Source organism: Pelodiscus sinensis, chromosome 14 (assembly GCF_049634645.1).
Source record: "Pelodiscus sinensis isolate JC-2024 chromosome 14, ASM4963464v1, whole genome shotgun sequence".
Lineage (NCBI taxonomy): Eukaryota > Metazoa > Chordata > Testudines > Trionychidae > Pelodiscus > Pelodiscus sinensis.
The window spans coordinates 40,022,722-40,036,173 of NC_134724.1; the positions used below are offsets into that span (position 1 = coordinate 40,022,722).

General features: G+C 43.2%; 1 protein-coding gene across 1 annotated transcript in view; it reads right to left on the reverse strand.

Annotated features, from left to right (window-relative positions):
• Window positions 1-7,616: 7,616 nt before the first annotated feature.
• SH2D7 (SH2 domain containing 7) overlaps window positions 7,617-13,452 on the reverse strand; it is a 37,124-nt gene continuing 31,288 nt past the window's right edge. The window contains exons 5-7 of the mRNA XM_006116962.4: window positions 12,318-12,536; window positions 9,674-10,669; window positions 7,617-8,997 (exon numbers count right to left, since the gene is read on the reverse strand). Of these exons, the coding sequence (XP_006117024.2) occupies window positions 8,947-8,997; window positions 9,674-10,669; window positions 12,318-12,536 (1,266 nt within the window). The 3' untranslated portion in view covers window positions 7,617-8,946. The remainder of the gene's footprint in view (window positions 8,998-9,673; window positions 10,670-12,317; window positions 12,537-13,452) is intronic.

Here is a 13,452-nt window from a genome sequence, read left to right on the forward strand (position 1 = left end):
CCACAGGTTGACTACATACTGTGTAAAGAACTTTCTTTTATTAGTTTTAAACCTGCTACCCGTTAACTTCATTTGGTGTTCTCTAGTTCTTCTATTATGGGAACTAATAAATAACTTGTCTTTATTTGCCCTCTTCACACCACTCATGATTTTATATATTTGGGAATCTCCCTAACGTCCTCAGCCGTGAAGACTGAAGCAAAGAAATCATTTAGTTTCTCTGCAATGGCTTTATCATCCTTGATTGCTCCTTTCACTTGAAAGAACAAGACGCATCTCTAAATGCTATCCTCTCACAGGGCTTCTCCTTTGTGTATGTTAGATTCGTACGACTCTCCATGATGGATGCAACTACAGAAATCACGTGTTTTTATGATCCCTTGATCATCAAAGTTAAGCGAGGCATAAAGCAGGGAGATGTTTGTTTGCCAAAGCTGTTTGCCAGCATCCTAGAAGACGTCCTGTGGAGGACTGAAGTGAAAGATGGATTTCTTTAAATAATTATCCTGTTGTTTTTCTAAAAAGAAAAGTCAGGCTTTTGATGGCAAGGTTCTTCGAATACTCCTTTTCACAGATGACATCATTCTAATTGTGTCAAAACCCAAAACATTGCAAATCCTCTTCAATGACTTTGGTAAGAACATGAGGGAGATTAGCCTGACTATTCACACTGGAAAAATGAAGTGGATGAAAAATGCAGCTGGATCAATATGTATATCTTGGACAAGCATTGCAGATGGACAATGAGCTAGGGCCAGAGTTGAGCAGAAGTTGAGTTGGATAGCTTTGGGAATCTGTGCAGTGTTTTTGCCAAGTCCAAATTTCCCACCACCATGAAAGCCCATCTCTTTAACATCAGTACCCTACTGGTAATGCACTATGGCTGCAAAACCTGGAACATGATGCTTACAGAAGAATCAAAGCTGCAAATCACCCAAAGAGAAATGGAAAGACTCATGGTGGGTGTAAGTGGGCTTACAGCATGTTACTATCAATGATTTGCATGCAAGAAGCATTGTCAATGATGTCCATCCAAGGAAATGGACTGGCCATGTAGCGAGACTGAGACACCGATTGACAGTGTGTATACCCCATTGGTATCGATGAGACGTGAAAAGAACAAGAGGAAGGCCTCTAGCATGTTGGATGAATCCTTTATGGAGGATTCATTGGAAGGACATGGACAAGAATTGCACCAAACAGGATGGTGTGGCCTCATGTAGATGAGCCAAATGTCGGAAAAGCCTCTTTTGGAAGAAAAGCGGAAAAAGATACTCAAATTGCAGTTCACAATTTCCATGTCTTTTTCTGACTTTTCTTTGTAGTGTAGACATAGCCTCTCCAGGGTATGTCTACACTACCCCCCTAGTTTGAACTAGGGGGGTAATGTATGCATACCAAACTTGCTAATGAAGCCTGGGATTTGAATTTCCCGGGCTTCATTAGCATAAAGCCGGCTCCGCCATTTTTAAAAGCCGGCTTGTTTGAACCCCGTGCCGCGCGGCTACACGCGGCACGGGCTAGATAGTTCGAACTATGTAGCCATTCCGATCTATCTGTACACCTCATGGAACAGTGCAGACGAAGCCAAATTGTGTAAGTACATGAGGAGCCTAGACAGAGCAAGCATAGCATAAGCTTCCATTAGACACCCCACATGGTCCACTTTGTACCAAATTTTGGGCAAATACACACTAGTGGGTGCAGCAATGATCTGTCCACTCACATGAAAACCCAATAATGTGACAGCAAGGGAGGCTGATGACTAAGCCTACAGAGGAGGCTGAGAAACAGCCCAGGCAGGTCTAGAAGGATCTCTTGTATTAGGATGTTTTTGGACTTCTGGTTGTACTTTTAATGCAGGTCTGGACTTAAACTGTGACCTGGCCAGAGGGCTGAGCCATGGGAAGGGGCAAATCACCACAGGACAAGAGTGGCTGCTTTCAGAGGGCCCCAGATGAGGAGAGACCTACTACATCACACCCAGCCCTGAGGAGGCATCCCATTGGCAAGTCTCCCCTTCTTAGCACCGCTTTGACTATACCAGTGTAGATAAAGGGGAATAATCCCCTGCCCCAGTAAGAATGCAGTGTTCCTGGTGTAAATGGGCCTGTAGTTTATCCCCTTCACAACACTTGTGTGAAGGCAATAACATACAATTGTTTGAGATCATAACTGAGACAGTGGAATTAAAGGCCTGATGCTGAGCTCTTGTCAAGTCCTTCATTGGGAGTCAAGGGTGCTAAGCACCTCACGGGGCTGTTAGTACTTAGAAACCCAGAATCCTGACCCCTGTCCCATGGCTCTAACCACTGCAAAATGTTCTCCCTTCTCCCCTTCAGCCCAAGTAAAATGTAAGGCAGCGATACTTCTGAATTACTAGCTAATCTGTAGCTGCAAAATCTAACCAAGTCATTATTACAAAAAATGTGACTTTTCCTGTGTTTGAAGCCTTGGCTTCTAATTAATCCCTATCTTCCCTCACACTGAGGAAGAGAAATGATGCATTGGTCACTAAGGAGTAGAGTAAAGAACATTTCCCTGGTCTCTGTATGACAGATTTATTCCGCTTCAATATAGGACCCTTAATCACCTCCATGGATGCTGAGGCAGCCAATTTCTAAACTCTTTTTCAGTTTAAAAATTCAGTATAGTAATAGGAAGAAAAAACAGCTTGGTTATCATTTTTAATCAAGATTTTTAGAGGGTTTTTTCTTTCATGGGATTTCCCCCTTTCCCCCAGTGTGGTTCTTAATTCTCTGAATGTCCCCTTACCTCTTAAGGAGACATTCAGATGATGATGATATAGATGCTGACTGTATATATATTTCTCTATGATTAAACTTATGAATATATTTAGGACCCAGACTTGATATAGTTTAATTATTCCTGTTGAACCAAAATGAACCTCGGACCTTTTGCTGTTTTCAGGTGTGATTTATAGTCATCTTCAATGCATAGCAGTAATTCATAATCTGAACTCTTTTGAGTCTTCTAGCTGTGAATTTTGAAATTGTAAAATATATCTTAAAAATGGCTGAAGACAAGCTTGAGAAAACAGCAAGAAAGGGATGTGAGTTTGGCTGTGACACTTCTTTGAACAAATGTGGTCAATAAACCAGACTGGCCAGACTTTCTTGCAAGATTCCCAGTGCTTCTCAATATTTATGAGAATTGATGTGTCTTATCATGGTATTTCTCCCTCCAGTCCCTGCCGAAATGAAGATGTTCAGAAAGATGCAAACTTTTGCTTCTAGTTTGGGGCAAAGGTTCTGATGGGTTTTATGACAGATAAGCTCAAAGTATGAAGTTTAGAACTGGAGTTTGAATCCCACAAAATACTGGGGGGGCAGGGTTGGTTCCTGGGTTTTGGTTTAGCCCACTACACAGCTACGCTGGACATGCAAAATTTGGATTTAGATATTTCCTCAGTTGCAGGAGGATTGGATAGAAGGGATGAAAAAGCCTGATTCTACCCTCAATCTCACGGATATAAACCAAGAATAACTCCGCTAAAGGCAGTGGTATTACAGGCATAAGACCAGTGCAATTGAAGGGAGAATCCAGATGGGAACCTGGCTCAACTTTAATTGTTTCAACTGAATATATTTACCCATCACAATCTTAAAATGTTCTTCACAATAATTTAGAAGGAGTGTGATGTTCTTTAAAGAAATCTGAACAGATAAACAATTGATAACCTAAGCTTCAATGGGGAAAAATTGTCTGCCACACTAGGTAAATTTAATTCCAGTTTCTCAATGAATCTTCCTCATGCTGAGATGGTTTCTATTCATGCTTGTATTAGAGCAATGTGTGGAACAGCATCAAATGTGGTACAATTGTTTCATATTCCACATGTCATTATTCCCCTTTATCGATGTCATTATTCCGCTTTATGATGTCATTATTCCCCTTTATTCGGCTCTGGTGAGGCCACATCTGGAGTATTGTGTCCAGTTCTGGGCTCCCCCACTACAAAAAGGATGTGGACACATTGAAGAGGGTCCAGCGGAGGGCAACCAAAATGATTAGGGGGCTGGACCATATGACCTGTGAGGAGAGGCTGAGGGAGTTGGGTCTGTTTAGTCTGCAGAAGCGAAGAGTGAGGGGGGATTTGATAGCAGCCTTCGACTTCCTGAAGGGAGGTTTCAAAGAGGATGGAGAGAGGCTGTTCTCAGTAGTGACAGATGGCAGAACAAGGAGCAATGGTCTCAAGTTGTGGTGGGAGAGGTCCAGGTTGGATATTAGGAAAAACTATTTCACTAGGAGAGTAGTGAAGCACTGGAATGAGTTACCTAGGGAAGTAGTGGAGTCTCCATCCCTAGAGGTGTTTATGTCTCGGCTTGACAAAGCCCTGGCCGGGTTGATTTAGTTGGGACTGGTCCTGCCTAGAGCAGGGGGCTGGACTTGATGACCTTCTGAGGTCTCTTCCAGTTCTATGGTTCTATGATAAGCCCATGTGTGGGACTTGAAGCCTGGCCAACAGAAGTGGCAGGAACAGGGTTAATGGTGTAAAGCTCTAATTGGTATTAGGCATGGGTTGGAAGCACATTGCAGGGGGGTCATAACAGAACACCTTGTGAAGAAACATCTTGATAGCAACACTGGCTTCACAAATAACAGACACACTGACCCAGGTGCTGGTCAGGGTCTAAACTGACAGCATGATAGCTAGTGATTGAACTACCTATGTACAAGGGTGGTATCTTGGTAACATCAGAGAGTAGCAACCTGATATGTCAGGAGTTATGTATAACTTATTTGTACCTAGATGTAAAAATGTTTTTCAAGGGAGTTAGATTTGTCCAACCTAGGAGACAGTGGCAAATCCCATCCTACTGACTGAGTTGAGTCCATTGTCATGGGCACACATTCTTCACCTATTTGTTGACATCTGATCTGGGGAAGCTAGGACCATGCTTTACTTGCAATAAAGCTGCCATGTGCCTGCAATTCTTATCTAATTTCATGGCTTTTGCGGGCTCTCTCCAAGTCTGCTGTACCCGGACATTACAACATACAAGGGGGCAAGCAAACAGGCAAAGGGACCTGTCAGCTGAGACTTAAAAACCTCTAAGGATGGAGATTCCACTCCCTCCCTAGGTAACCCATTGCAGTGCTTCACCACCCTCCTAGGGAAATAGCTTTTCCTAACATCCAACCTAGAACCTCCCTCATTTCCTTGAGTTCAAAGGCTATTGGCTTGTAATGAGGTGAAGTGGCCACCCAATGACCTGGAGCGGGAGAAGCTTTCCAACCTAGACCTCCCCTATTGCAGCTTGAGACCACTGCTCCTTGTTCTGCCATCTGTCACTACTGAGAACAGCCTCTCTCCAGCCTCTTTGGAACCCCCTGGCAGGTAGTTAAACGTTGCCATCAAATCCCCCCTCACTCCCTTCTGCAGATTACATACAAAAAATTAAAAATAAATTTTTAAAAGACAATCTTTCTAAAAGCGCACCAAAAGACCGAAAATAACGTTTTCGGCTACCAATTTAGGAGAAAGATTGGATGGGTAACTGTTTGCAACTACCTTGAATCATACTTAGCCATCCAATCTTTCTCCTAAATTGGTAGCTGCAAACGTTATTTTCGGTCTTTTCGTGCGCTTTTAGAAAGATTATCTTTTAAAAATATATGTTTTTTATTTTTGTCTTAGGCAGGTGGGGGGAGCCTGCCAGGGGTGCTATGAGCTGGAGTTGGTGGGGGTGGCCTGCCACGTCAGAGACCTGCTGAGGGGGCCGGGATGTAGCCTGGCAAGGGGGGGCTGGGCTGCCAGGGGGGCTGGGACCCAGTCGGCGGTCTGCCGGCAGGGCCGAGAGCAGTGGGAGGACCAGGATGCGGCTTGGCAAAAGGGGGGCAGGTTGGCGGGGGGGGGGGGGTCTGACTGCCAGGGGGTCTGGGAACCAGTCAATGGCCTGGGGGGAGGGGGATCCTGAGCTGGCAAGGGCAGCCTCTGGGTGGGGGGGAGAGTTCATAAACCGTGCAGTGTGAAACCAGGTAGGCCGGGAGTTGTGCGGTACTGCACAGAGGCAGGTGGGCCGGGTGCAGGAGGTGGGGAGGGGGGGGTCTGCCAGGGAGTCCGTGAGCCAGAGCTGTCGGGGATCCATGAGCCAGAGCTGGCTGGGGTGGCCTGGCAAGGGGGGGCGGGAGCCAGTCGGTGGGCTGCCAGGGGGGGCTGAGACCCAGACCTGGTGGCACAGAGGTGGGCCCACGTGTAGGAGGTGGCAGGCGGCCTGTCTCGTTGTGGGAGCCAGGCAGCAGAGTACACATGCGCACGCCTGCAGGAGCTGGCAGGGACAGCCGGCATGTGCACAGGAGGGGCAAGCTGAAAATCCCGTAACAGACAGACAAGAACAGTGACGACTTAATAGAAAGATTGTCTAATAAGCACAAATCCCTCAGCCTCTCCTCATAGGTCATGTGCTCCAGCCCTCTAATCATTTTGGTTGCCCTCTGCTGGACTCTTCCCAATACATTCACATCCTTTCTGTAATGGGGGGCCCAGAACTGGACACAATATTCCAGATATGGCCTCACCAGTTCCAAATAAAAGAGAATAATCACTTCTCTAGATCTGCTGGCAATGCTCCTCCTAATGCAGCCTAATGTGCCATTACCCTTCTTGGCTACAAGGGCACACTGTTGACACATATCCAGCTTCTCAGCCACCGCAATCCCCGGGTCTTCTGTTGCTAAACAGAAGGTAGAAACCTAGAGGCACATGACCCTGTGTGCCCCCTTCCATGTCACCTCTACCTAATCTTAGATGGGAGTATGCTGAGGACTATGTTATTTGGAAAAGGGTATGCAGCCTAACAAGTCTGAAAACTACTTCCTTAAATGGGGAAGAGAGGAGATTGTGGAAACTGAAAAATGTGAGGGTTAACATTACATAACTCAACACTTGTATAATGTTAACAGCCGGCACAACATGCCAACTGGAAAATTAATTTGCATAATGGCTGCATAGCATAGTAGCAAGCACTAGTTACACACTGCACACCAGGTTATAAAATAGGGACTCACACCATCCCCCAAATAACACAAATCCACATTTGTGTGTGATGCAGCTATACAGCTATAAATCCCTGCAGTGGGGTAAGGTGGTGAACACCTACAAACTGCCCTTGCTAATGGCAGCACTATTTGGGTCTAACCATAAGCGCTCTAGCTGGAAACTCTGTGAATCACCCTGTTGACTTGTGCTAATGTCCGCTCTGCAGTAGATGGACAGTAAATTTAATTATACCAATTGACCTGATCCTACAACCCTTACCCAGCAGTGGACTCAGTTCCAACAGGATCACTGCCATGAGTAAGTCCTGCAGGATCAAGCCTACTGATTCTCCTCTCACACCAGTGTTACACACCAAGTCCAAGTCCACTGTTTTGACTGGAGTTGCTCTGGATTTTGTGCTGATGCTAGTTGGTTCCAGAATAGGCTCCTCAGGTTTTACCAAGAGATTGCGGTTTGCTGTGTCAAACTTAGGACTTCTCCCTTGATTTGACGATGGGTGCGTGGGCACAGTGGCTCCATCACAGAAGCACAGGTACACTGGCAGCTAGCAATGAACCTGAGGTAGGTACAGGGATATAGCCATAATTCAGAAGGATGCAGGTGGCTTTGTGAACAGCAGTCCTGCCGGGCCCCATCATACACAGCACAGCAATCAGTTTCTATGTCTAAGTCTGAAGCTGCTCCACAGAACATGCAATATCACCATTATTGTGTGAAATGAACCACAGACAGTGAACAAAATTCATTTTAATGATTCTGAACAAATTACATACAGCCTGTGAAAGCTGTGTCTTTGTCAGATGCAATTCTTATAGCTCTGATTGAAAAGATACATGCAGGAAAGTGGGCACATTTCAAAATAAGCTACAAATAGCAGCATAATTTATTTTTAATTACACACATCTAAGTCGTAAACAAAAAGTATGAAAGTATTGCTCTGACCTTAATAATGTGGCGATTTCAAAATAAATAGCTTCATTTAAATTCAAAGGGCTTTATCAGGCTTTTTCATGTACACCAGTGCAAATCAGGAATAACCTGAACCAATGACGTTTAACCAATGTAAAACTGATGGAGGATTAAAATCAGGTTGAGGATTTTTTTTAAATAGAAAATACTATATTGAAATAATTAGTCAACTCCCTGTGTCAGAAGAGTTGTATATAAAATCGGTGTTTGAGTGTATTGCTGTTGTTAATTATGTGAATTGCAGAGCCGCAGTCATAGACCAGGACCCCATTGTTTTAGGCACTATAAAAAGAACAAAAGCACTGACAGTTGCCTTCAGCGGTTAAGAATAAGAGTTAGAGGCTGCTGTGGACAGATGGGGAACACGCGTTCATGAATGCCAGTAGCTCTTTTTTACAACAGGGTCTGTAATGTTGTTCAGCAAGTTGTTGTTGCACTGCCAAGTCCAGAATGGCTTCCTAGCTGAACAGCTATACAACAGTGCTGTCCCTATTGCTCTAACCAACCAGGGACACACAAGGGCAGGATGGTCACCCCCTTTCAGCTGAGCCACACTATGTGTATCTCTCACCTATTCCAATCTGAAGCTGTGCTGGAGGGATTGCAGACTGCTGCTTCCCCACATCTTGTGGGAGAATTGGCCTAGGATGGCCAACTTCTACCATGTGCTTCATGCTCCTGGGCTTAAAACTCTAGATCCTAAATTTGCATGGCTCAGGCAAAAAGAAAATTGAAATTGTGCAGATTTTGAAGAACTGGGGGCTTTGTAACTATCTGACAAATGCTTTCCAGCATTTCATCTCTGTTTTTGCATTTATAAACAGGACAGGCTAAACATGGCCCTGATTAACCCCACAGCCATCTGTGAAATTACCTGAGGAATTAATTTCTCCCTGCGAGTTTTTCTATGATCTTTAGTCTAGGCTATCTGGAACAAATTTAAAACTCCTCCTTCATGATTTATTCTTCTTGTCAGCAAAAAAAAATCTTCTTCGCTTGTCCATCTGCCAATATAAAAAAGAAGAAAGCATGCATTTTAGAAAAATGGAAATAAATAGTTCCCAAGTCACAATATAGTTGATTATTCTGTGTGTATATATATATATACAGTCTGTGTGTGTATATATATATACAGTCATTAATACTTGTAAACTAGCCAATGGGTGGAACACACCAACTCCAGATATTTAAAAAAATTTAATGTATTCTTATGGGTATTTAACCATAGACTCATGTTAGATGAAAAAAGATTAGGTCCATCTTATCTATCCAGTCCTGCCCATGTTTTATACAGCAGCTATTAATTCATTGACCACTGAATTTTGTATGTCCAAACCAATATCCACCATTTCCACAGCCTAATACCCAAAACCTCTGTTTTCAGGATATGTGGTGATTTCTCTTCCTTTCTCTTGCCCTGAAATAGGAATAGTGCCTATAGCACAATGATCATTTTTTGGTCCTTCTGATACCTTTTTTTTTATGCTTTTGATATCTAATCACAAGCTAAAGATGTTTATAATTTTCTGTCTTGAGCAGTATCCTTAAACAACCCAAATCATATCCTAAGTGCTGAGAGGTTTAGGACTTTGGAAATCTGCCTGCAGAAAACAGACCTCTTTTGAATGATTCTGAATGGTTGTTAATGGGTTTTAAAAACAAAACCTAACTGTGTTGTACCTTCTGATTTGGTTTTGCTTCTGCTCCCTTCACAAGGTCTAGGGAAAGTTGCTCATGTGTATTATCAATAGAAGAAATTTTCTTTGCAGATAAGCCTTTCTGGAAATTTTCAGGAATTTTTTCATATGTATTTTCAGCACAGTTCTCTGTTCCAGAGGATCTTATGTTCAAAGAAGACAACTCATCATAAGTATCATTGGCTTGTGTTAATGAAGACTTGGAAAGTTTCTCAGCAGCTTGGTCATGAGTAGATGACTTTGGTCGTCCCACAGGAATCTGTTCATAAGTATTGCTCCCACTATCAGAGCCAGAAACAAAAGGCTTACAAACTTTCATCTTTTCAATCTGCCTGTATGTGCTATGTGTCAGTGAATCAGAAAGGCTCTTGTCTGGTTTCCTAAGTCCTTCATTGCTTTGGAGGGAGGCTGCATAGGTTGCAAATACCTGTTCTGAGCTCTGGAACTCCACAGAGGTCCTAGTTTTAATGGGTAACTTGGGAGACAATTGAGGAGGTGCTGACGCAGGAGTATGTAATGTCAACTTTTTTGTGTCTACAGAAGTTGATGGACAAAAGGGCAGGGAATGGGCACTCTGACCCCAAAGAAATGAGGAATGGCTTTTGCCATGCTCAAGCATAATTTCAGAATAAACAATTTCTGGAGGAGATGGCTTTATAAGATCAACTTTTTTGTCATTAAAACATTCAGCTTGCTTAGCCAAAGTATACACTGAGCTGATTTTTTTGATATGAGAATAGTTTGCTAGGTCTGGTTCTCCTGGTTTTTGCTGGGTGTCTCCTTGTGATGAACAGGATGGTTTCTCAGTGATGCTTTTGATAGTGGCAGAGTGGGTCTCCAAACTAAGGCCTCTGTTGTTCAGATGGTGTTTGTTCAGTTCCGCATATACAGTGTTTCCTTGATCATCTAAATCAAGCTTCAGTGTCTCCTGCATAAGCAAGCTGCTTCTATTCGGCAGTGGTGGGGCTATGTCAGAATCCTGATGGAAACAGAAAAGGAGAAGAACATACTTTTCAGGAGCCAGTCACGTATGTAAAATGCAATGCATACACAAAGGCCATGAAATAGATTTAGACTCTAGTTATTCCCAGGCAACTTCACAGAAATCAAAGAACCCTTAAGCATTTTACAAATTCTGTAGCACTTACTTAGATCCCAGTCCCAGACTCTTATTGAAGCCAATGGGGAATTGGGCCTCATTCAGAATAAAGACAATGTTTGAGATTTTCAAAGCCACGTGGGGAATTTAGCTAATAAATGTTCATGTTTCTCTCCAGTATTTCTCTGAAAATATCAACCAGCAAGATGTGGGCACGTCTTTAGAAGTCAGTTCCATGCCCTTAAAAAGCAGCAGCTGTTCAGCATCACTCTCTCTTTTTTGTGGAGGGGGAGGTTATTGGGGTACCAGAGGTGAGCCTGAGGCATAGCCAATAGAATTGTGCACTGTGGAGAATCACTGAACCAAGTGAGGGGGTTACCACAGCCACACAGTAAAACAGACCTTCACCTCCTTGCTCTGTGCCTTGATGCCTCTGCTTATGCAACACAAAGCTACTCTGGGGTTTTTTATGCCAAATCACATTGCAAATTAATATGTAATGCAGTCCACAGCCTGTTTGTTTGCGGCCTGCTGTATGGTTTGGATTTATGCGGGGCTCCACATACGACCCACAGGCCAAAACAAAAAAGTAGTCAATATAATGGTCTTCTGCTGATATGCGTTTTAGAAGTTGGACTGTCACTGCTCATTAGAAGTGCTGTTTGATGGGTGGAAATTGAGTAAATATTGAATTTTATTAATATCAGCAGAACTGACTTAAATGGGGCCTGTCTGTTGTGTAGTCTTGCCTCAATTTTTGTATTTATGCCCGTCACTGTGAAAAAAGCTATTTGCATATATATTTGCATATATACATGTGCAACCACACTTAAGTTGCAACCCTTGGAGTGTGCTGTGAGTATCATTATGGCCCCCAGGGCTTCCAAAGTTAAGTAGCCCTGATGTAATATGTCCACAATCACTACTAGATCCTTCTGCTTCACGGCTTTTCTATGACACTTCTGGGGAAAACAGGAGCTATGAGTTTATAGGATGAAATTCATCCCTATATAAAAAGCAAGTACGAGGCCTGGGCACCTGTTAAGTTTTTGAGTGTTCAAGCCTTGTACCTGAGTCTCTGCATAGGGGTGAATTTCACTCTTCATTGGTGGCAAAAATATGATAATCTTTCCTTTGCTTAGTAAGTGAGATCTCTATTGTCAGAAGCTGAAAATGGGCAATGAGGGTGGATCACTTGATAATGGCCTTGCTCTGTTCATTCCCTCTGAAGCTCTGGCATTGGCCATTGTCAGAAGACAGGATAATGGCTAGCTGGACCTTTAGTCCGACCAAGTATGGTCAGTCTTATATTCTTATTTTGACAGAAAATAACTTCGAGAGTTACAATGTTACTGAATCTGTATTTCTGATACTAAAACATCAACAAATTGATACGGGAGTTCTTGGAACATGATCCCAGACAGTAGGTCACCCTAGCGACACAAATTAACTCAAGAGACTCACTGCCTCTGCTTCAGACAAGTTCCCAATAGCTGATCATTATTTCTGCATTTTGCATAAAACCTACCTGAGAGTCAAAGTTCTTTCTTTCTCCTGAAAAGTGCTTGTGCTCTCTCTTTGACTTTGGAGGTAGAAAAGTGGCTTCTTTCATTAGGACAGTGCTTTGTGAACTGCCAGACCCTTGTCTTATCATCAAGGGATTGATTTCCCCACTATTTGATTTAATTTGCTTTGAAGAGGCTTGCTGATTCAAAGAGATCTCGTCATATACACTTTTCTCAATTGGCTATGGAAAAAGAATTGGTTAATTACTAAACCACATCATGAATAACTACTATGGTGATAAAATGTCATTCCTGAAAGATCAGTAGCATGAACTCTTCACTTTTTAATAATGATATAAATAAGTTCAGTTAGCAATCTGAATTATTCATTTTTAAAATAGCTTCCTCCACAAGGGCTGTGTCTAGACTGGCTGCTTGAATTTCCGCAAGAACACTGACGATCTCATGTAAGATTGTCAGTGTTCTTGCGGAAATGCTATGCTGCTCCCGTTCAGGCAAAAGCCCTTTTCCGGAAATGCTTTTGCGCAAAAGGGCCAGTGTAGACAGCTGAAAACTGTTTTGCACAAAAAAGCCCCGATGACGAAAATGGCGATCGGGGCTTTCTTGCGCAAAACCGCGTCTAGATTGACACAGACGCTTTTCCGCAAAAAGTGCTTTTGTGGAAAAGCGTCCGCGCCAATCTAGATGCTCTTTTCTGCAAATGCTTTTAACGGAAAAACTTTTCCGTTAAAAGCATTTGCGGAAAATCATGCCAGTCTAGACGTAGCCAAGGAGTGTTGGAACATCAGAATTGCTGAACCAGAACAAACCCATGGTACTAGTCTATAGTATATCTTTGACAAACATTGAGACAGGGTGTTTCCAGAATCAAAGACTCAGGAATTGTACACACTAACTCTTATGTTAGTGCAACAGATGCTCCTCGTGGGTGTGAACAAACCACCTCTTTGTGCAATATAAGGAACACAGACCTAAGCCCTGGTGAGGACAGTGCTATGTCAGTGGGAGAGCTTCTCTCATCAACATAGCTACTGCCTCTCATGGAGGTAGAGTTATACTGATGGGAGAGAATTCTCCTCTCGGCACAGAACATCTTCACCAGATGCACTGCAGCAGCACAAGGCACAAAATGAGCTC